Source organism: Palaemon carinicauda, chromosome 2, assembly GCF_036898095.1.
Source record: "Palaemon carinicauda isolate YSFRI2023 chromosome 2, ASM3689809v2, whole genome shotgun sequence".
Lineage (NCBI taxonomy): Eukaryota > Metazoa > Arthropoda > Malacostraca > Decapoda > Palaemonidae > Palaemon > Palaemon carinicauda.
This window is the reverse complement of record NC_090726.1, coordinates 57,257,689-57,282,332: the sequence shown is the minus strand read 5'-3', so window position 1 is coordinate 57,282,332 and position 24,644 is coordinate 57,257,689. Positions and strand designations below refer to the sequence as shown.

Genomic DNA, 24,644 nt, shown 5'->3' with positions numbered 1-24,644 from the left:
ATTAAATTCTTCAAATAAATAAGCATTAGCAAAATTAGGTAGTCATAATCAAGCAAAAGTTCCCCCTCAAGATAAATTAGGGCTTAGGAAGAATTTGAGCTGTTTTATAAACTTCTCTAATCTTTTAAATACATCATGACAGACTTCAAATCTATAAATCTTGAGAATTCATATCTTCACTTAAATAGTACCTGTCCTTCATCAGATGAGATGGGACATGAGCATTTCTATTTAGAATAAAACCCTGAATCTATAAATCTTGAGAATTCATATCTTCACTTAAATAGTACCTGTCCTTCATCAAATGAGATGGGACATGAGCATTTCTATTTAGAATAAAACCCTATCTTGCTATCCCCCCCCCCAAAAAAAAAAAAAAAAAAAAAACAATAGGTAATTCTTAATAATATAGGACTATGAAACTAAATTGGTATGAAATACTTTTAACATTGCAATAAACAACACAAAAAATTTACAGGGCAACCATGACATAGCTAGAATACCCAAGTCAAACATAAATTATTGGTCAACTTTGCATGAGACTAACCTTGCAATTCTCAGAGATATACAGTATACTTCATGTAGTAATCTCCTCTACACAATAATAACAATGAAACTCAGAGAAATCTAATTACTTTAGCTAGATTACCCCACAGTCTCTAATACACCCTTGATATCATTACCATGAATCTTTAACTTGAACCCTTAAGAATATCTCAACCTGTAACAGCAATGTTTCATCTCCTGAAGATGTGAATGTCCCTTGCAACACTAGAATACCATGATTTTCATACAAGTCGCCTCTTGTGTTTCATAACAGTGCGTACACAAACACACCATTCTTTTCACATAGTACTTATTTTAAAGATGATATACATCATACTAACATGACAGTGTTGTGTCAAAATGCTACAAAATCACTTACCGAAGAAAGTAACATTGAAAATGGTTAATTCTTAACAGAACATCATTTTGTTCACAAATTTTCCACAAATTTAAAACCTGTCTAGCAAAAATTATGTGTATGAGTCCCTTAAAATGTTTAAGAAACCAGAATGAAAGGGCATCCCAAATTAGTAGTCTTAACATCAACAAAAAAAATTGCTTTTATATATTTTTGCAAATCTTTTGCAGTATTAGAACAAAAACCATATGCCTTTAGTAGGTTGTGTAATATCACACATATGTTAAGGTAAAATCTAAGCCCATTAAAACTTATGGATGAAAAACAAGTACAGAAGGTCCTCAACTTACAAAATTAATAGGTTCCAAGAAGCTGTTTGTAAGTCAAATTTTGGCCTAGGGAAGGCCTAAGCTGAAGCCTAAGATTTCCAGCTACAAAAGTCAACAAATAATCAGGTTTCATATGAAATAGATCGAAGGTTATTACAAATATCATTTTGCTTACTGCAATAAATAATATAATATTGTTCTATTTCAGTATTTCTTTATCTTTTCTTTGTTACTTTCAGTTGGATGCATTTGTATCTCAAAGTTAGATTTGTGTTTGTATCTCAAAGTTGGATTTGTGTTTGTATCTCAAAGTTGGATTTGTGTTTGTATCTCAAAGTTGGATTTGTGTTTGTATCTCAAAGTTGGATTTGTGTTTGTATCTCCGAATGTTTGTTGGAAGTTGAGGATCTTCTAAAAAGTACTGTATTAACTTTCAAGGATAGGAAAGCCTTGAACTGAAAATTATTTTTGTTATGATTTACATGGCATGCACGAAGAAGCATCAACTTTGCACTCTGCATTACTTGCAAAGAAACGTATTTCAAGATAACAAATATCACACTGTACTCTCTTCAAATCTCTATGAAAAATGAAACATGACTAATTATAAAAGTTTAATGTTTCAAATAAGAATAAATAATGCAAAATTGTTGGCTTGTTTTAAAAATTTGCCTGGGATAGAGCCAATCAGTCATATGAGTTAAGTATTTTAACCTAGAGGTCTAGTTAAAAGTTAGAAAAAAAAATACAAAAAGTAATTTAGTGAATGCCACAAATAAACAAAACTATTATACTAAAACTAAAAAATTGAATATCAAGAGAACAAAAGTATACAAAGAAACCAAGCCTCATTCTAAATTGCTTCATGTTTAGCAAAAGTTGTAGAAAACATAGGATTCCAGGATTTCCAAGAGCAATAAGGCATTTTTAAAAAACTGTTGTATATATATCAACAAAAGCAGCTTTTATCTTATATATACCAACAAATGCAGCTCTGATCTTAGTTTAAAAAAAAAATCAAGGCATATGGAATAACTTGGGATAGAAATACTGTATGATGAAGGGATACTGTACTGTAAAGTGTGAAAAATATAAGGCAAAGGATGGGTTTTCATAGTGAGTAGATATTCACAGTGCAAAGGTAATAATTGAATATTTAGTGATAACAAGCCTGAAAATACAAAAATGAGTAGGCATATGGGTTAAAGGTTAAATTGATTAAGATTCAACAGAAGTTGTGGAAAGAATACCAAGGATTACAGTGATCTTAGGCAGAAAAGGTTGTTCAAGTATATGTTCTTAATTTACTTTACTCGGGAAAATAAGCAAAAAGAGAAGCAAGAATTTTGAATCGATTCTTAAAGGCAGTGACAGGAGTGCCACATTCAGATAGAACACTGGTAGAAAAGTGACATAAAAGGTTAAAAGTACAGAAAATTATAAAAAAGGATTTGAGGATTTGATGGGAAGAAAATATTTTTGGGAAACTATAAGAACTACGGCAATAACGAGGTTAAAGTTGATAAATACAATGTTTAGAAAGGACAATGAGGTGATTATATGCAAGAGGACTGACCTGAAACCAATTGATCTTATATTATGGTTGGTTGGACATGTAATGAGAAGAATGAAGTAAAGTTAGTTAAAAGAAAATTTTAATAGTTAAGTCTGGGGATACATAGAAAAAGGGAACTGATGAAGACCAAGCATAGTGCCAGGAAAGAGGTGAAGGGAAAACTAATTTCACATCTAAGCCCATACAAAGGAAAGTAGACATAAAATGTTAATGATGAGAATGAAAAAGCATGTACTAGTGATAATAGACTGTGGAAAATCATATAATATTTACATCTTTCTTTAAAAACTAACTTGTAGCATACTGACAAAACACTGGAAATAACCTCCAAACAATAATAATGACTTAAGAAAATAAAACTTCTGTAAATCTTAAAAATAATCCTTAATTCATAAGTACTTACGCTACTCACCTGCGCTTACCCTGTGCTTACATCTCTCTTTTTTGTAAGGTTTAGGGTCTCGCGGCAAGAGGGATGGTGCTCCAACCAACGTGCCCTAAAGTCGCAGAAGTCTCCGTCGACTTGTGTACATCAACAGAACGTGTTAATATCAAACGAATTTCATAGATTTTCATAATAGTGCTTGAGCTGTTATTGTTTGCCGCACTTCTTTTGGCTTCACCTTGGTTAATCATGCACTCAAAAAGCTGCTGTATATTTACATGTAGCTATCACCCACGTCCCACCCCACCCACCAAAAGAAATAAAAAAAGAAAAAAAAAAAGGAAAGTCTCTGAGGATTTTCTTTTCCTTAACATTAGCTCGCACAAAAGTGGCAAGCAAGGCCCTGAAGTGCCTTCACACACTTCTACTGACTCTAAACAAATAAGTCGGAGAAATCACTGAATTTCAGATAGAGAAAATAAAATAGAAAGGGGCAGTAATAGCCTAACCAAGGGTATCACTTCATGCTACAAGAATCTATTAGTGACTGACTGATGCTACAAGTCACTCACCAGTCACTTATATTGTCGCACAGGCGTCCACAATTACGGCATAATTTATAAGTTCTTTTATATATTGAGATATCTACCCTTAGGGATTTTAAAGGCAGTAAATTAATTTTTAACAATAGCCTACCTAAAGACTTGATTTTTTTTTTCTGCCCCTAGGTCTCTTCACCTATACAATTACCCAACATCTAATCTCATCCATATTCCAATCTAACCTAGTGCAGCCTAGAGATATGATATGGTATCCTGATTGAATTTTTTTTATTGTTTCATAAAAGTTGAAAGAAAGAAAAACATAAATCTTCACAGCGAAGAGACCCACGAGCCTCCTATACAAGGAGTAGAAATCAACTATTGACTTCCATTACAGTGCTTCATAAGCAAAACAAAAAAGGAAACAATATAAAAAAAGTACATGTTACATATAAAATAGTGGAAGTACAGTATACTTTAATCTGTATAAAGACGGTCAAACCTGCATTCATATCCTACCTCACTTATATCCATTCCAACTTCATCGTAGTTTGTGCCAGGATCCCCACTTTTAGAGCTCTGGAATGAATTGTAGGGTTTGAGTATTTTACTTGTATAGAAACATCATTAACCTGTTAAGCGTCACCCACGTGATAAACCGTTCACCACGATCTACTCGGTACCGCCTTCAACTGCATATTCCGTTCATGACTTTAATTGCCTTTTTCAAGCCGTCAGTCTTGTGATATTACGTTTACTCGTCTAGTAAGTATAGGATCACCACTTGGCAACACTCTCAGCATATGGGGGCTGTAAATAGAAACTTATATGATGTCTGGCAACTATTTTTCTGAAGGTAGTTTGATGTCAGAAAACTGGTTTCCTATCAGTGCGCTTCGGGTGTTCATGCGGAAGTGGTTGTTTGTTGTTCCTTTAGTAATGAACGGTCTAAAGAGGAAGGTTATTTCTTTAGATGAAATAAATGATATTCTTGTTGAGGAATTTGATAATGATAACCTGTTTGATAATGAGAGCACTAGTTTTGAATCCTCCAGTGATGAGTATATTGAAGAAACAAAGTTTTCTTTCGATGCCGAAAGCGAAAATGACTTCTCATTACCGAATGACTGGACAACGAGATTTCACAAAACTATATAGGAAAGGAAACGCCGAGAGAGAGAGAGAGAGAGAGAGAGAGAGAGAGAGAGAGAGAGAGAGAGAGAGAGAGAGAGAGAGAGAGAGAGAGAGAGAGAGAATAAAGTGGATAAATAATGTACAAATGTATGATGAACATACTGTATTTGAAAACTATACAGGAAATGATATGTGGAGAGAGAGAGAGAGAGAGAGAGAGAGAGAGAGAGAGAGAGAGAGAGAGAGAGAGAGAGAGAGAGAGAGAGAGAGAGAGAGAGAGAGAGAGAGAGAGAGGAGAGAGAGAGAGAGAGAGAGAGAGAGAGAGAGAGAGAGAGAGAGAGAGAGAGAGAGAGAGAGAGAGAGAGAGGAGAGGGGGGGGAGACTTATCCCTTTGCTTTTGTTGCTTATCCAGGCGTAAGATTTACGATTGAAGATAAAAAGAAACCATTAGAATATTAAGTATTATGTAGCAACTTGAAGTGAAATAATAGTAGTATTATTTGTATTTTTACTCTACCATGTAATTAATATCCCTACTTTTAACTATAAATACGAATTATAAGCATAAAGAAATGATATTAACTTTGAAAAATTATCATTAGTGAAATGACCGCTCAGGGCAAAAAAAGCGTGACGGTACGTTAGCGGCAACCTGGTCCAGGGGGGACGCTTAACAGGTTAACTAATGTATACACTACGTATAAATATTGTCACATATCAAAGCTGCATCTAATTTAACAAAGCAATTTAAAAATGTTATTTTCATTAGTAAAATAAATTTTTGAATATACTTACCCGATGATCATGTAGCTGTCAACTCTGTTGCCCGACAGAAATCTACGGTCGGGATACGCCAGCGATCGCTATACAGGTGGGGGTGTACACAACAGCGCCATCTGTGAGTAGGTACTCAAGTACTTCTTGTCAACAAGAACTCAATTTTCTCCTCGGTCCACTGGTTCTCTATGGGGAGGAAGGGCGGGTCCTTAAATTCATGATCATCGGGTAAGTATATTCAAAAATTTATTTTACTAATGAAAATAACATTTTTCAATATTAAACTTACCCGATGATCATGTAGCTGATTCACACCCAGGGTGGTGGGTGGAGACCAGCATACATGTTAACAAAGAAGCTAAGTATCCCGGATCTTATTTCAGCCGTTATTCAAAATAACAAACATAAAATAAATAAGTACCTGGTAAGGAAGTCGACTTGAACAATTACTCTGCCTTTTTAAGTACGTCTTCCTTACTGAGCCTAGCGATCCTCTTAGGATGCTGAGCGACTCCTAGGTGCTGAAGTATGAAGGGCTGCAACCCATACTAAAGGACCTCATCACAACCTCTAATCTAGGCGCTTCTCAAGAAAGAATTTGACCACCCGCCAAATCAACCAGGATGCGGAAGGCTTCTTAGCCTTCCGGACAACCCAGAAATATTTCAAGAGAAAGATTAAAAAGGTTCTGGAATTAGGGAATTGTAGTGGTGGAGCCCCCACCACTACTGCACTCGTTGCTACGAATGGTCCCAGAGTGTAGCAGTTCTCGTAAAGAGACTGGACATTCTTAAGATAAAAGACGCGAACACTGAATAGCTTTTCCAAAAGGTTGCGTCGAAAATATTTTGCAGAGATCTATTTTATTAAAAGGTCACGGAAGTTGTGATAGCTCTAACTTCGTGTGTCCTTACCTTCAGCCAAGCTTGGTCTTCCTCATTCAGAAGGGAATGAGCTTCTCGTATTAACAGTCTGAAAATAAAAGGATAAAGAATTCTCTGACATAGGCAAAGATGAATTCTTAACTGAACACCATAAAGCTTCAGACGGGCCTCGTAAAGGTTTTTAAAATAGAACTTAAAAGCTCTTACAGGACATAATACTCTTTCTAGTTCATTTCCAACCATACGATAAGTTTGGAATAACGAACGATATTGGTCAAGGCCGAGAAGGCAGCTCGTGTTTGGCTAGAAAACCAAGATGTAGAACATGTAGCCGTTTCGGATGAAAATCCGATGTTCTTGCTGAAGGCATGAATCTCACTGACTCTTTTAGCTGTGGTTAAGCATATCAGGAAAAGAGTCTTAAAGGTGAGATCTTTCAGGGAGGCTGATTGAAGTGGTTCGAACCTGTCTAACATAAGGAATCTTAGAACCACGTCTAAATTCCAACCAGGTGTAACCAAACGACGCTCCTTCGTGGTCTCAAAAGACTTAAGGAGGTCCTGTAGATCTTTATTGTTGGAAAGATCTAAGCCTCTGTGACGGAAGACTGATGCCAACATGCTTCTGTAACCCTTGAAAGGGGAGCTGAAAGAGATCGCTCTTTCCTCAGAAATAAGAGGAAGTCAGCTATATGAGTTACAGAGGTACTGGTCGAGGATACGGATACTGACTTGCACCAGTTTAGGAAGATTTCCCACTTCGATTGGTAGACTCTAAGGGTGAATGTTCTCCTTGCTCTAACAATCGCTCTGGTTGCCTCCTTCGAAAAAACCTCTAGTTCTCGAGTCTTTCGATACTCTGAAGGCAGTGAGACGAAGAGCGTGGACACCTTGGAGTACCTTCTTACGCGTGGCAGACGTAGCAGGTCCACCCTTAGGGGAAGAGTTCTGGGAACGTCTACTAGCCATCGAAGTACCTCGGTAAGTTATTCTCTCGCGGGCCAGAGGGAAGCAACTAGTGTTAACTTTGTCCCATCGTGAGAGGCGAACTTCTGCAGTACCTTGTTGACAATCTAGAACGGAGGGAATGCATATAGATCTAGATGAGACTAATCTAGTAGAAAGGCATCTAAAAGAACCACTGCTGGGTCCGGGATAGGTGAGCAAAGTATTGAGAGCCTCTTGGACATCGAGGTTGCGAAGAGATCTATGGTTGGCTGGCCCCAGGTGACCCAAAGTCTCTTGCATACATCTCTGTGGAGGGTCCAATATGTTGGAATTATTGTCCCTTCCTACTGAGACAAACTGCTAAGATATTCAAGTTGCCTTGGAAGAAATTGTTACTAGTGAAAAGTCTAGACCTGTTGAACAGGAGAGGAGGTCACTAGCGAACTCGCACCATGTCAGAGAGTAGGTCCCTCCTTGCTAGGAGATGAACATCAAAGCAGGGAGTTGTCCGTGTTGACCTCCATTACTTTGTCTTGAAGGAGAGACCTGAAGCTTTCCAGGTCAGACGTACTGCCAGAAGCTTCTTGCAGTTAAAATGCATTGTCCTTTGACTCGAGTTCCATAATCCCGAGCATTCCCTACCGCCTAAGGTCGCACCCCAGCCTACGTCCGATGCGTCTGAGAAGAGAACGTGGTTGGGAGTCTGAACAGTCAGGGGAAGACCCTATAAAAGGTTGATAAAGTCCTTTCCTCAGGTTAGACCAGACTTATCTTCCGGAAACCGGGATCGAGACCGCTTCTAGCGTCTTGTCCTTTTCCAGTGAAGAGCTAGATGAAACCGAAGAGGACGGAGGTGTAGTCTTCCAAGTGACACCAATTGAACCACGGATGACAGTGTCCTAACCAGACTCATCCACAGCCTGACAGGGCCGTATTCCTTCTTCAGCATCTTCTGGATGGATAGCAGGGCTGGGGATTGATCTTCTTGTTCAGCCATGTTCTCATCAGAGGGTTCCTCATCCGAAACTGATAAGGAAACGGCAACGGAGTGGGCAACGTCTGACTCGCTGAATCCGGTCGCACTGGTGGATGCGTGACTGAGCCGGACACAAGATCATGGTACTGCTGCACAGTCTGTGAACTGCCAACCATGGGGATGCGAGGAAGTACAGCGACAACCCGAAACTGTCTAGACTGTCTGGGTAGTACAGACAACCCCTTATCGGGTTGCTGAGGTTGCCGCACTGCGTCACAACAAGTCACCTCTGCTGGTTGTTGAACGTCTTCCCAGTGACACACTGAACGTCCACAACCACCTCCGCGAGTAGCTTAACGTCAACGTGCGACTGGCAACCCACACTGGGTCGCACCGGTGGAGGAACCATCTCAACTGGCGGACGTGAGTAGGATACCTCAGCGTCAACAGGGCGTACAACCAACCGGTAGGAAGGTCGTTGGCAAGAAGGTTCTTCTCCGTAAAAAATCCTCTATCAAGGACTAAGCTTGGACTGCAGGTCTTGCAACAAAGCCCAAGGTCTATGGGAGCAAGTGTGGCAACAGACGGGGTTAGCGACTGAAGCGGAACCATTTACCCTCCCTGGAAGCATGTTATGCTTAAATTAAAGTCCATAGGAGGCTAAGCAGCTTAAGGCTCCTCTCCAAATGACAGAGTCCTCAAGGGAAAATCAGAAGGAGGGAGAACAGCACTTTCTCATCTACAGGAACCATATCCGAGAAAAGCTAGGTTCTCTCAGTGAGGGTTTCACTGGTGCAAAAGCAGCAGACCAGAAGGCAACGTTATGAAACTGCTTGACAGTCTGTGAACTGTCAAAAACTGAACTGTCAACCACAACAGGAGCGTGAGGACATACAGCACTGGTGTATAAGTAGCAGACCAGAAGGCAACGTCATGTAACTGTTTGACAGTCTGTGAGTTGGCAACAACCAAAGTTGTGTGGGGAAGCCTCAACTCCTGACTGACTAGTTAGCTGCGGGCGAGTGGCGGTAACCACAGTGTGTTGCGGAGGCTGACACACCGTGTCAAAACACGGCAGCTTGTGGTAGCTCACGCACGGCAACGGAGTGCTCTGTGTGTGGGAGTCATCATACATCTGGCAGGGTTGACTGTGCATGGGTGGAGGAGCTCTCACAACAAGAGTGTGAGAGCAGGAAGCCATGCCGGGCGCACAACCGTGGGAGGTGTAGGCCCACGGGTGCATCGTCAACCTTCTCCGCAGTCGGAGTGTGGGAGCTGGCAACAACAAAAGCAGAGGGCTGGTGTGTGGGAGGGGCTGCGGTGGGTTGTGGAGCATGCTGTATGGTAAGCGGAGCATGCTGTAAGGTATGCGGCGCATGCTGCATGGTCTGCGGAGCATGCTGTAAGGTATGCGGCGCATGCTGCATGGGTTGCGGAGAATGCCGCATAGTGCTGGAACCCGGCAGCTCTACAGAACCTTCCCACTGCTGATGCGGTAGCTCACGCATGTTAACAGAAGGTGCAGCAAGAACATGCGTCTGGCAGGGTGGACTGCGCATCGGTGGTGGAGCTCTCACAGGTGGAGTGTGGGAGCAGGCAGCCGCAGTATCTGCTGAGCGCACAACCTCGGCGGGTTGTAGGTTAACAGGTGCATTGTCAACCTTCCAGCACGATACTCCTGCATGAAGGAGCAAGCTGAGACTGTATAGTCTGCAGCATGGACCACTAGGGTCTATGAAAGACAACAACAAACGGAGCTACTGTCCGTTGTGACTGAGGGTCTAAAACAGCTGGTGCGGCAACAGACGGAGTTACTGCCTGTTGCGGTACCACCTTGCCTCTCTAGGGAGGTGTGCAGTTGTCGTACTGCAGCGATCCCGAACTGACCCAGTGGCTACACCTAGGCCGTTGGACTTGCGCGGAAGGGACCGACTTGCACTTAAAAGCTGCAAGATTTGGTCCATGGTTTCTGCGAGAAACCTCTTCCGCAGACGAGGAATAAATGGGCTCTCTCGTCTTTGTGTGGGTGGGGTGATCACGTCGGCAACGTGTGTAGATACACCCGAAACCACGGAGGGAAACGTCTGTTCGTCGATCAAGACCTGTGGAACCCATAAGTCCTTCGACATTACTTCTCCCCTGGGCTTGGGAGCTTGTAAGAGGTATCGGACAAGGTGAACAACTGGCACGAACAAACGAACCCTCGAACGCAACACTGTAACACTTTGCGCATATCACTTTATCACTTTTGATTTTCTGTTTGCACTTATTTCACTGAACTCGAAACTTTAAGTGATTTGTACCTGAAACACGCAATCCTATCCTTCATTAAAAGGTAGTAATTGCGAAAACAGTTTACAATGTAACAGAAAAACATAATGAAAGATAAAGAATTCAGTGGCTAGAAAAGAGACTAAACACTAGATCAAATAAACTACGTTTAAAATCTCTCACCGCATAAAGCCTGGGAACAAGAATAAAACTCTAGAAACGTTTTACCTTCTTCCCCTATAGCGACTAGGGAGAAGAGTAAAAAACGAGAACAACGTTACCCGCTTGAACGAAACGTTTATTCTCCTCTCTCTCCCTCCGTCTCTATCTCTCTCTCTCTCTCTTGACTTACAACCTGAGAGATGAGCCCAATTATATATCGTTAAAACATATTATTTGTTAAAGGAAAAAAACTGAAAGGTTTCCCAAATAAAAAGTTCCTTTATTAGAATTAAAACCATTTAAGCTAAGAAAGAATGAACGAAACGATAGAATCGGTTTACTCTTACTGCAACGTGAAACCGTGAAATACTCTCTCTCTATCGTAACGATAGAGCGCATGTTGAACGTTCTGAACGTCAACAACTGCGGAGACTAAACTAAACGTTAGTTCATCTTTGAAAACAGTACGAGACTATCAAAGAAATTCTTTCAAAAACATAAAATTAAAATAGCATAAATTCTTAACAGGAAATACGATATGACGGGCTCAATGTTAATTAACTTCGGTTCCAAGTAAGGACCGCCTACTATTAGGAAAGGTCGCATATAAACAAACATAAAATTTAAGTTTTATAAGTTTATAATAAATGGAAAGTTAATCGAAGAGGCCTATAAATGGCGGAGAGATATAAACTAAATCAATAACTTTGTTAAGCAAAATTACCAAAAACCTAAACACACTTCCGTCTAAGGGAAGGGTCGGTCATAAAAAGTGAAAGAGAGTCTATACTCTCTTCGACACCAACACTTCCGTCTAAGGGAAGGGTCGGCCATTTAAAAGTGAAAGAGAGTCCATACTCTCTTCGTCACCATAATTAAATCTATCCAAAACGAGTTCAAGTTTTGAAATGAAGATAAAACCCCTGCATAGCGAAAGCTCAAAACTGGAAAAGTGTACTTCACCAAAAAGTTGTGAAAACAAATCCAGTTAGGGACGGCGTATTAGTAGGTCTTGCCGGTGGCACGACAGAGGAAAAATTGAGTTCTTGTTGACAAGAAGTACTTGAGTACCTACTTACAGATGGCGCTGTTGTGTACACCCCCACCTGTATAGCGATCGCTGGCGTATCCCGACCGTAGATTTCTGTCGGGCAACAGAGTTGACAGCTACATGATCATCGGGTAAGTTTAATATTGAAAAAATGGGCATACATTTCCACATCTAGGTTCAGACGTACCCAAAATATTTTACATGAGCCATTTGATTCCTTCCTCCAGGCACTGCTACTTGTGCAATTCATATATTTCCATACCATAAAGTTTACATCCACTCAAATAGGCAATTCTACAAAAAAAATATTCTTCAAGAATTTAATCAGGAAGTTTGCATTATTAAAAAATGGTTTCTAATTAACTACTAGGGTGTAACTAAGTAAAAATTTGGTACAGATTATCACAGAATATAAAATTTTCTTTTATTTCTTTTTTACAGTACATGCAGTACTGTTACTGTATACTTAATATCACAAATTTTAAGTAATTTGTATTTTTCCTAACATACTTACCGAGAAACACTTTCTTAGGAGTCACTGGTGGCTCCTCTCTAACGACCAGAGTTTTGCGTAGTTTACCCTACTACCATTCTCTATGTGACCTGGTAGCGGAAGAGAACGTGACCTGGGGCAATGACCGAGGTCGGTCATGAGGCTACGCTCTCGATCTAGGCAGTATGTTTTATGTATGGAACAATACTCTAAGACTGTAAGGCACTCCGGGGACGGTTGGGGGCGCCATAACCCGAAAGTGTTTCTCGGTAAGTATGTTAGGAAAAATACAAATTACTTAAAATTTGTGATTTGTTCCAACACAGATACTTGCCTCGAAACACTTTCTTAGGAGACTTACACCTTAGGAGGAGGGAGTGCCACAGCCCAAGACCCCAATGGACAGTAGGATAAACTACACAAAATACTCATTAAGTGTGGTAACACTTACCCTTTTGCAATTTTCTTCGTTGTGCTTGTTGTATAATGGCGAATCTCGCGACTTGAACGGTGATCGATATTATTAGAATCGACTGCTAGTACGAGAAATAGAGAGAAAAAGAGGAAGAGAGGGGGATAGAAAACGCTACTGTGTCTGGATCCTCTATATTTCGCGATTGAGCCTGGGGCTTGAGCCGTTAAATCGCGTGAAGGGCTGAGATGACCGGCCCAATGGAAAACCCGTCCAGGGATTTCCTCGTACAATATTTAAGGTAATGAGCGGTGAAGGTCGACTGGTTGGACCAAGTTCCCGCTCGGAGCACTTGTGCTACCGACATGTTTCTCTCGAATGCCAGGGAGGTGCTTATGCCCCTAACATCGTGAGCCCTGATCTTCCCTGGTGTTGGAAGTCCCTCTTTTGAGTAGGCTCTCATTATCACCTGCCTGAGCCAGAACGAAACTGTATTCTTCGATATCCCCTTTTTCGTTTTACCCCAGGAAACGAATAGGTTCTTAACCGAGGGGCGGGTGCTTGCCGTTCGCTTGAGGTACTTCCTAAGATCCCTAACTGGGCACAGTCTCAGGTCTTCTTGGTTCCCTACGTTCGGGATAGCAGGGATAGAAAAACTCTCGAACCTAGGGTCCCACACCGAGGGGTTCTGAGTCTTGGCCACGAAGGAGGGAACAAACTTCAAGGTGACCTCCTTCCATACCCTTGAGTGTTCCACTTCGTATGACAACCCGTGTATTTCGCCTACTCTCTTAGCTGAAGCCAACGCTAGTAAGAAGACCGCCTTGAGGGTGAGGTTCTTGTCCACGATGTCCTTCAACGGTTCGAAAGGCGGTTTTCGGAGCATATCTAGAACCCTCGCTAAATCCCAATTCGGGATTCTAGGAGCGGAAGGAGGGCAGGCTTGCTCGAAAGCCTTAATGAGCATAGAAATGTGCCTGGAGGCGCCCAGGTCTATGCTCTTGAGAAGGAAGACTTGACCCAGGGCTGCCTGAACTCCCTTAATAGCTGGGACTGACATGGCCAACCTATCCCTAAGATGAACCATGAAGTCTGCTATAATAGGCACGGACGCTTCTAAGGGCTCTATCTCCTTGTGCCTGCACCACTTAACGAACACCGCCCACTTAGACTGGTAGACGGCTGCAGAGGATTTCAGCAGGTACCGAGACATTCTCTTGGCTGTTTTGCTAGAGTACCCTTGTTTCTTCAGGAGACGCTGGATAACCTCCAGGCGTGTAGATGAAGGGCCTCCGGGTTTCCGTGAAACCGCTGAAAGTGAGGTTGTCTTAGTAGGTCTGATCTGATGGGCAGAGGCCAGGGAGGAAGAGTGGCGAGACTCCTTAGGTCTGCAAACCAATCCCTCTCTGGCCACCAGGGCGCTACCAAAGTCATCCTTAGGTTGGTTGTTGTTCGTACTCTGTTGGGGACTTGTCTTATTAGGGAGAAGGGGGGAAAGGCGTACACATCCAGGCCGTCCCACTTGTGTTGAAAGGCGTCTTCCATTGCCGCCTTCGGGTCTGGGACAGGAGAACAAAATACGGGGAGTTGAGCGTTCCACCTTGTTGCAAACAGGTCCATTACCGGATACCCCCACATCTGGATAATGTGGCTTGCCACTTGTGAGTGTAGGGACCACTCTGTCGCTACTACTTGCCCCGCCCTGCTGAGGCCGTCTGCTAGGACGTTCTTCTTCCCCGGAATGAACCTTGCCGTCAGGTTGACGTCCCCCTTCTCCGCCCACCTTAGGATTTGAAGGGCCAGATCGCACAATTCCTTCGACCTCAGTCCCCCCTCTTTCTTCACGTATGCCACCACGGTTGCGTTGTCTGACATCAGGGCTACTGAGTTCGCCCTCATGTCCTCCTCGAAGTGGTAGCAGGCTTCCTGGACTGCCTTCATTTCTAGGACATTGATGTGGAGGGACTTCTCTTCTTCCGTCCACGTTCCCTTTGCGGTCCTTTCTCGGAGGTGGGCTCCCCACCCTTCCTTCGATGCGTCCGTGAAGAGAAGGAGCTCCGGAGGTTGGTTGGAAAGTGGCATCCCTCTCAGGGTGTGTGAGCGATCCTGCCACCATTCTAAGGCCCGTTTGGTCTCCTGCAGGACCGGCACCACTAAGTACGTGGAACTGTTCTGGTTCCACTGTTCTTTTAGGTTCCACTGAACCACCCTCAGGTGCTGTCTTCCGTGGGGAACCAGCTTCTCCAGGGACACCAGGTGTCCTACCAACCTCTACCAATCCTTCGCTCTTCTGGGTTGTCCTCGAAGGAAGGGCAAGAGCACCCGGTCCAGGTTGTCTAGTCTGTCTGAGGACGGAAATGCCTTGACCTGTAAGGAGTCGAGTACTATTCCCAGGTACGTCGTCCTGTTGGCCGGGATTAGCTGTGACTTCTCCAAGTTGACCATGATGCCCAGGTCTTTGCACAAACGTAGAAGATCCTCGCCTTGTAGTTTCAAGTCTTCCCATGAGGATGAAAGGAGTAGCCAGTCGTCCAGGTATCTGATAAGACGAATTCCCCGTTCGTGTGCCCAAACGGAGACCATCGTGAACACTCTCGTGAATACCGGGGGGCTGTTGAAAGACCGAAACACAAGGCCTTCAATTGCAACACCTGGGCACCCCACTTCACCCGGAGAAACTTCCTGCTTGACGGGTGGGCGGGTACCTGGAAGTAGGCGTCCTTGAGGTCTACAGATATCATAAAGTCCCCTTCCCTCAAGGATGCCATGACAGTCTTTGGTGTATCCATCTTTAAGGGTATCTTCTTGATGTACTTGGGTAGGGCTGACAGATCTATTACTGGCCTCCAACCTCCCGTTGCTTTCTCCACTAGGAACAGGCAGCTGTAGAATCCCGGACCCAACAATTCCACTGCTTCCAGGGCTCCTTTTTGCAACATCTTGTTGACCTCTTCGCCGAGTGCAGCCCTCTTCGCTGGGCCCTTTGACACCAACCAGTCCGCCTGGGACGCTGGGATCAACGGGGGCGGTTGTTCCAAGAACGGAATCCTGTAGCCCTCTCTCAGAACGGAGACTGTCCACGGGTCTGCTCCGTGGAGCTTCCATGCTTGCCATGCTAGACTGAGGCATCCCCCTACCTGAGACTTGGGCAGGGAAGGGGGTGGTCTCCCATCTTATCACCTACGGGAGGAACGGCCTGCTCGGCTTCTCCTGGAGGAGGAGTAGGAGTTCCTATACGGGGGTGGTGCCGAGGAGGATCCCCTTCGGGAGGGATTCGTCGAGGTAGGCCACTGCCCCGACGGGGGTTCTCGTCTTCCTTGGGCTGGGAAGGAACGCACAGTCACAGGTGCTTCCGTCACGGGCCTCCTGAAGGCGGGGCGACGCGCCGTCTGTGGCTTCAGGCCAGAGAGTTCCCTTTTCTTGGCCAGTTTCTCCATGGTTTCCTCTGCCTTCTTCGTTGGAAATAGTTGTTCTCCCCAGACGGAGCTACAGTATATTTCAACGCCCGAGCTTCCCTTTCGGGGATCTTGACCGGAAGATTCTTGAGTAGGGCGTCTCTTCTCCGCAGAACCCAGTTAGCCGAGAGAGCCAAGGATTGGAACGTCATGAATTTAAGTGCTCGGCTACCCGACTCCAGCAACTGGTTCAGAACCTCCCGTTTTGCAGGCTCAATAGAGTCCGTAGGGATCTGGGGGCCGACCAAGGTGGTGGCCCACCAATCCAGCCAGGAAGCCACGTTCACCAGGTCCTTGGACATCTCCTCCATCATAGCTGTCTCGGGTTGGGAGAAGAATGTGGAGGCCGAGGCTGCCTTCTCGTCCGAAACGCCCTGGCACAGGATGTCAAGAGATTCCGCCATCATGCAGGGGCCACTCGTCCTGCCCTCTAAGGAGTAGTACTTCGTCTGCGATTTAAGGCCTTGTAACAGTTTCGCCGAACTATAGCCCCTGGCGAAGTCGCTATTACGTACGATAACTTTATCGATATGGGCCCTTCCGATTCCCACATTCCTGGCCTCTGGTAGGGAGAGAGAGGATTTCTTCTGGGCGGGGGCGTCAAAGAACTTATTCAGGCCAGAGGTCCACGTTTCCACTTCCTGAGGGGCGGGTTCCACCAAGCCATTGTACCCTCTGATCATGGCTAGGACTCTCCTGTGAGCGGAGTCCTCCCCCGCCGACGTCTCGCCTTCTCTTTCCTCCGAACGACGGGGAGAGGTGTGTCCACGGGCGCCTTCATGTCGACGGGACCCTCGGCCACTTCTCTCTTCCTCGAGGGCTTTTTGGGCGAGATGGGCTCCTCCGTGAGAGCCCTCGACGGAGATGCCCGACCTCGTGTAGCTTCACGATGGGGGGACCTGTCGAGGCTGCCCTTCCTCGATGACGACTCCCTCCGCTGGGCAGATTGAGTGTCTCTCGGATGGGACTTAGACCTGGAAGACGAAGGTGCCCGTCCTCGTGCATCTTCTCGATGGGGAGGCCTGTCGAGGCTGCCCATCCTCGATGACGACTCCCTCCGCTGGGCGGATTGATTGTCTCTCGGACGGGACTTAGGCCTGCAAGACGCGGTCCTCCACTCATCGGGCGACTCCCTGGCGAGGCACGTGGAGGCCCTTCTAGGAGGACTGTCTCCCTCCCGCTCAGGTGTCGCCCTAGTGGGCCTGGCCAGGTCCTTCGTACTCTTGCTAGGGACGAAAACCCACGTCCCTTGCGGTGATACTGGTCTCCTGCTTTTGGATGGAGGGGAGCGGGGGCTTCTCGTGCCCCGAGATCGTGTGGGAGACCGCGAAGGGGAGTTCCTCCGCACAGATCGATCCCTCTTCCTCCTCTGGCGTCTGCGACGTACCCTGTTCGAGGAATCAGATGAGTCACGTCCCGAGGAGTAGATCTCCTCGCAATATCGAGACCTTGAACCCGACTTTGGTTTCTTGGGGCTCCTCCGCTGCCCTGACGAAGAAGGAATTGGCCGATGATCCTGAAGAGGTGGCTTCGTCGGTAACCACACGGACGGGCGAGGAATGCATGAGAAGGCCTCACTGAGTCCTTCCTCGATGTCCAGTGGGGACCTCATCGGCGTCCTTGGTAAGCCCAACGCCAATGGGTCCTCCTGCGGGGATTCTTCTCAGCCGACGGCGCCCTCCGTCGCTGATGTCCCCGAAATCTTACCCAGGGATCTGGAGAAGAAAAAGAAGCATTACTAGACCACATGGGGTCCTCCGTAGCGACGCGGCCCCTATGTGAGAGGGGCCCGTCCTTCGGAGCCCCACTACACTCACCTACAGGCGGCTGCACCGCCTTAGCAAAAGAAGATTCCCCCGCACAATCACTCTCAAGGGAAGGATGCGCCAACCGTTTTCCTTTCAAGGACTTACCTTTTCCCTTAACCTGGGTAGGGGAAGAAGGATACACTTTACCTGCCCCTTCTCCTGCCGACGCCGCGGGAGAAGATACGCTTGACTTCCGTGGTGATCTCTTCGTCGCCTTCTTCTTATTGGTGGCGAACTTCACCCACTGAACTTCACTCCATTCCGCACATTCGGGACACGTGTCCAACGAAGAACAGGCTTTGCCCCTGCCCGAGGTACACAACGTATGCGGGTCTACCTCAGGCTTGGACAGGAAAGCCCCACACGCCTTACCGGCTCTAGGCCCAGGACAACGGCGAACAGGCTCCATAGCACAACACAAAGGATCGCAATACACAAGAACGCGAAAAAGGGAAAGCACTGAAACACTAGTAAAGCACAAGGGGGTGAAAGCTAAAGCGCGTAGTAAAGGCACTGAACACTCGCTAAAGAATCAAGACCATGTGGGAAGCACGTGGTAATCGAACAAAGGGGGTTGCACAGAGAACTGAGGAGCGGTGTGTGAACACAACGCGACCAGAAAACATACTGCCAAGATCGAGAGCGTAGCCTCATGACCGACCTCGGTCATTGCCCCAGGTCACATTCTCTTCCGCTACCAGGTCACTTAGAGTATGGTAGTAGGGTAAACTACGCAAAACTCTGGTCGTTAGAGAGGAGCCACCAGTGACTCCAAAGAAAGTGTTTCGAGGTAAGTATCTGTGTTGGAACAAATTGCCATTTTCAAGATACAGTATCTTGTATTGCATTGCATTTTCCTAAATAAACTAATCTCTCTATCATATCAAACTGGTTTGGTCACTGGAGCTTGGGAACTAGCTTCTCAATTAGTGATATGTGAGAGAAGGAATAAGGTACCACCTACTTGATTGACTCTAAGCACTTTTGCTTTACTTTGCCAATATGGACAACAATGGGGATGGGTATGCCAATAAAACACTTCAGGTTTACTACTTGTATGAAAATAATGCAGTTTACCTTGAAGATAATTGTTTACAACACCAAGCTCTCCATTTATTCCAAAATAATGCAATCCTGCATTCTCATCTTCTTGTACAGTAATTAGGTGGTTATTTAAATTCTGGGAAAGCAATAATTAGCAAGATATATTGAGGAAGGAGGAAGGGGTTATAAAAAGAAAATAGCTCGGTTTCCTCACTAAACGACTTGGAACTGACATGTCAACCAAACAGAATTCGTGATGCCAGCGTACATAAACAGAAGTTCGTGATGCCAGCGTACATTTGATATACTGTATATTCAAAATATACTAAAATAAAAAATTGAGTGATTACTCAAAAGTGTCACTATTTGTAAATTGCATATTTTAAGGACACTTTTGAGTAATTAATCCATTTTCAATTAAGTATACAGTATTTTGAATATACAGTATATCAAATGTATGCTGGCATCACGAACTTCTGTTTATGTACGCTGGCATCACGAATTCTGTTTAGTTGACTATGTTGACATGTCAGTTCCAAGTTGTTTAGTAAGGAAACCGAGCTATTTTCTTTTTATAACCCCTTCCTCCTTCCTCAACATATCTTGCTAATTATTGCTTTCCCAGAATTTAAATAACCACCTAATTACTGTGCAAGAAGATGAGAACTGCATGATTGCATTATTTTGGCGTAAATGGATAGCGTGGTGTTGTAAACAATTACCACCTTGAAAATCATGATTTATTCATATGAGAGAACAAAAATTAATCTTGTATATGAAGAACCACCCTTTAGGTGGAAGATATTGTTCAAAGAATATGATCAGTTCTTCCTGTTACCTGGAATTGTTGCAAGCATCTTTTGTACTTATGGACAGCTGTTAACACTTGTACCCAAGATGTAGATATGATAAATGCATTATAGATGATAGCATTGTGGATATCAAGCATATGAAGTTGCTCTGTACTAACTGCATTGATAAAATGCATTCAATATTGACATAATATAAAAGTCATTCTCAAACCTCTTCAATGGCTCAAAGTGATGCAGCACACTATGTGAGATTAAAGAAGGGAGTCCAAAGAGAATAAAATTCTCCAGGTAATATTCAGAACCAGCTTCCAAAAGTTGGGTTAGATTCAGGAGAGTTAGGTTAAGACATTTCTGTATTTCAATTGCTCTCCTATCAACTAGAGCCAAAACCACAAATTCCCACTACAGTAAATGGGACCTATATTTCCAATAGAAATGAAGGTTGGGATTGTTTGAAACACAAAAATGGGTAAACCATATTTTGAACATCAATACTTAGCAGAATGTCTGTTAAATTCTAACCTGTAAGGCTGCACAAAACAAAAACACTGGAACATCACATTTCTCCATAACCTAACCTACACGGTGCTAGAACAGTTTTTACTAATTGTGCAACTAAGTATCTTTTGACTGTACACAGATAAAGATATGCAAATTGCCATACAGTTAGTAGAGAATAGAATTGAGTAAACTAAAAAATTGAGGCATTTTCATTACATCACATCAGATGTTAAATGATCAGTTAAAGAGATGCTGGAATAACAATATGGGGAGTGTTGGGGAAAAAATTCTTTGGAAATATGTAAATAGTATGAGATTAAAGTTGAATAGGTAAGAAATCATCAAAAGCAAGAACTCAAGGAAGAAGCAAAAGGTAAAGTGGAAAATCAAATCAAAAGAAAAATAAAATAAAGAATACCGAAATAGCAAAACTGTGGTTTGTAAATGACTAAAGGGATTACTGTACAGTACATGGATTAACTTTACACAAAGGCAAGGTTAAACAGAAATAGGAATGAAAAAGATAGACTAAGCATTGTGGAAAGAGGTGGTGCGAGTAGATTGTTAAGTCCTAAGGTCTGTTGATCACATAGAAAAAGAGGATCCTTCCTAACCGTATCCATCGTCACTCTCCTTAATCACGGGTATTAGTCCACTGAACTGACACCAACTATTCACTTACTAGTCTTTGTTCGGTTGTTGGCCCATAAACTAGCAACTTAATATTATGTCCTTGGTCCTATGTTCTGGAAAGTAGTATTGGCTGCACTACATGCTACATGCATTAACAGTGTGGGCGAGTATTTTGGGGGATAAAAATTTGACAACCCAACTAACTGCTGTGTAGGAGGTACCTAATGACAATGAACTTTCTGCAGATTCCTACATTTTACACCTACTCCTCTAGTAGTATGTTGGCAAAGTATTGTTATGCAGTGAGCTAAAAGAAAACTGGAATCAAATGCAGACAGTATTCTCCATGTATATGTGTACGGACGTGGTGACCTCAGGTTAGGTTAGGTTAAAGATTATTGATTTGGATGTCTAAATAACTGACGACAAGGAAAATGTTTACCATCTTAGACCCCTCTTACACTGCCGTAATTTAAGTTAGCCATAATAACGCATACAGGTGGCCGCTGTCATATATACAGCCTTTGTACATCAGCGGCCAGTTCCTCATGCGTTGATTAAAAATGGACATCAACTAACCTAAACTTCGCCCCTTAACCTAACTTACAAGCTGTGTCCTTACATACTTACCTAACGGAAGGGCTGACGCCCCCTGCGACCCCCTTTACACTGCAAGTTGGACATAATAATACATACAGGTGGCCGCTATCATACTTACACCCAGTTAATTTGACCAGTAACATAAAAAATTCACCTCTTAATTGTATAGCTAGGTTAAAATTAAAATTCAAAATGAGTAGACTCCAACGTACCCTTTAACTCGCCATGGAGGAACTTATATCTAATGTATAACCGAAAAATCACGGCCAAAAAGAGAAAATACCAGTTAATTGGCATTTACTTATAGGCTGAAATCAATGGAAAATAAAAATTAGTGCACAATCCCAAGACAATATTTCAAATTCAGCTGTACTGTAAGATACATTTTCCCCAATCTTCGGTGCCTTATCATTACATGAATTACATTGACGGAAAACAAGAAATTCACGGATATAACGAGACTGATACGTTATATTTATGACAGTTTAGGCTGCTGTGGTGGTAATAAAACTACAGTGGTAGTCTAAATCCGGGATCGACATTTTCAAGTTACACTGGGAAAACTAATCAAGCTAAAATTCCATTTACCTTATGCATAGGCGCTTCGTTCCCTGATTCATCGTCATCACTAGAATAGGACTGTAAGGCATTCATTATTTAGAGAGTATAACAAATTCTTTACATTAAGACTTGACGTATAACAACAGAATATCAGCAAAATGGCCGCTGTTCTAGCTTTGTTGGGGACTTGCGAAGTTATCAATAGAAAGGTGGCGCCTCAAGTCCCGGGAGGATCCGATGCGTTTGGTGGCCATATTGAAAAGATACATTGCTAAATTGATCTTTTAACTTTTTATCTTCAGTTGTGTATATGGAATGTTGAATTTATATTTCTCATATTTATATCATGCTAACTGCATAAATATCAGATTCATAAAACTTAAAAGATCTCTCTCTCTCTCTCTCTCTCTCTCTCTCTCTCTCTCTCTCTCTCTCTCTCTCTCTGAGACCATATAAGTGAATTTCTATTTCAGAATCTCGAAATTACATTCATTAAAAAGATTAAGATTTCGTAGATAGAGTGAAAACAAGCAAAATTTATCCCAAAATGACAACAAGGGACTTGTAGAGTATATTAATTTGGAAGTGCTGAGCAAAATTAATGAAGAAAGCATAGCAGGTTGATAATATTCTGTTTGAGACCCTTCATAGCCTCTATCAACGAAACCTTTAATGACCTTCCACTATTAGAATAGTTTAAACATGGTGTAAACTACAAAAATGTTAGGAGCCATTAGGAAAGTTAGAAAGAAACCTCATGAAAAGATTGAAACTGGGAAATTAGTTGAAGAAGAAACAAATGATTTTTTACAGATAATGAAGAGTACATCAGTATATGATAGTGACAATATGGAGGAAGGTGCTTGTGGAAGAAATGATAAATCAGCGAATGGATCGTTGGACACCGTGGAATCTGACGACACTGAATTGTGCGGGTACTGCAAGACTGTCGTTGCCGATGAAGCAATTTGTTGTGATAGATGTCAAAAATGGTATCATTATGAAAACGCATGTTCTGGATTGACAGAAAATTTATCACAAACCCACATAAATCTATTGTGTAGTAAACATATTTCATACAAGTGTAGGAATTGCACTGATAAGATCAATGAAAATGCAGCAAACATACAAAGAAAATTATTGGATGAAGAAGTCGCAATGCCCCATCATTTGGTTCAGGTCTTGATGAATAAAATGGATAGCATGACGGAAATGAGAAATAAAGTGCAAGAAACAAGAGATGAGATGCAAGAATTAAGAAATGAAATGAAAGAACTGAAAAATGAAAAGAAAAGGAATGAAGATGACATAGATAGGAAACATAAAACTGGTACATATGCTGAAAAGCTGAAATCAAAGAAAACATTGATCGTAAAATCAACTGATGAGGTTTCAGCAGTTAATGATAATAATAATAATAAAAAATAAAAAAAACAATTATGACCAATATAAAAGCCCAAGTTGAAAGCACGGGTGAAACAAAAGATGGCCACCTGATCATAAAATTTGCTGATAAACAGAACCTGGAGCAGGCAAAATCAGAATTGGAACAAGGAAATGTAAACAAGATCACTGTTGCTGAAAAAAGGAAAACTTAAACCAAAGATAAAACTTACTAATGTACCAGAAGATGATGATGATATTATTCAAAATCTGAAGCTTAAGAATCATTGGCTAAAAAGACACATTGTAGAAAATGATGATCTGATATGGATAAACATAAACACTATATTATAAAATGCACACCTAAGATACGTAAAGCAATCTATGAAAATGGACATAAACTTAGTACCACATATAGAATATGTAATGTTTATGACCATTACATGCCCTACCAGTGTTACAAATACCAGGAATTTGGGCATGGTGCAGCGAGTTGCAAGAATAAACAGTCGTGTCCCAAGTACACAGGAGAACATAAAGCAGGTCATTGCAGTATTATTGAAGTTAAATGCATAAATTGTGTAAGAAAGAACTATGATGACACAAAACACAAATCCTATGATAGACTAAACTGCGAAGTTTATAAACAAGAAATAACAAGAGCCAGAAACAATACTGACCATGGCTTCGATTAAGAAAATATCATGTAATCTAATAAATATACAATCCATTGGCAATAAAACTCATATCATTAAGGAAGTCGTCGTAAGTGATCAAGATGTGGATATTTGCTTATTAACTGAAACTTGGTTGAGTGGGAATGTGAGTGACAGATCGAAAATAAATGAAATGACACCTAAATCTTATAACTTTTATCATGAACCAAGAGAAGACAAAAGAGGTGGTGGCATTGGAATCTTAATCAAGAAATCATATAAAGTTACAGTAAGAAATCATCTCACAGTTAATTCATTTGAATATATGAATATTAAAATTTTATCTAG

General features: G+C 42.6%; 1 protein-coding gene across 6 annotated transcripts in view; it reads right to left on the bottom strand.

The window, feature by feature from the left end:
- LOC137625137 (arginine/serine-rich coiled-coil protein 2-like) overlaps nucleotides 1-22,471 on the bottom strand; it is a 93,585-nt gene extending 71,114 nt beyond the window's left edge. For 2 of the 6 annotated variants that reach the window (XM_068356039.1, XM_068356043.1), the window contains exons 1-2: nucleotides 22,285-22,470; nucleotides 4,256-4,315 (exon numbers count right to left, since the gene is read on the bottom strand). In XM_068356039.1, the coding sequence (XP_068212140.1) occupies nucleotides 4,256-4,315; nucleotides 22,285-22,350 (126 nt within the window). In that variant the 5' untranslated portion in view covers nucleotides 22,351-22,470. Of the gene's footprint in view, nucleotides 1-4,255; nucleotides 4,316-22,284 lie in introns of all 6 variants that reach the window. The other 4 variants (XM_068356040.1, XM_068356044.1, XM_068356042.1 and 1 more) reach the window with 4 other exon arrangements.
- Nucleotides 22,472-24,644: the final 2,173 nt, after the last annotated feature.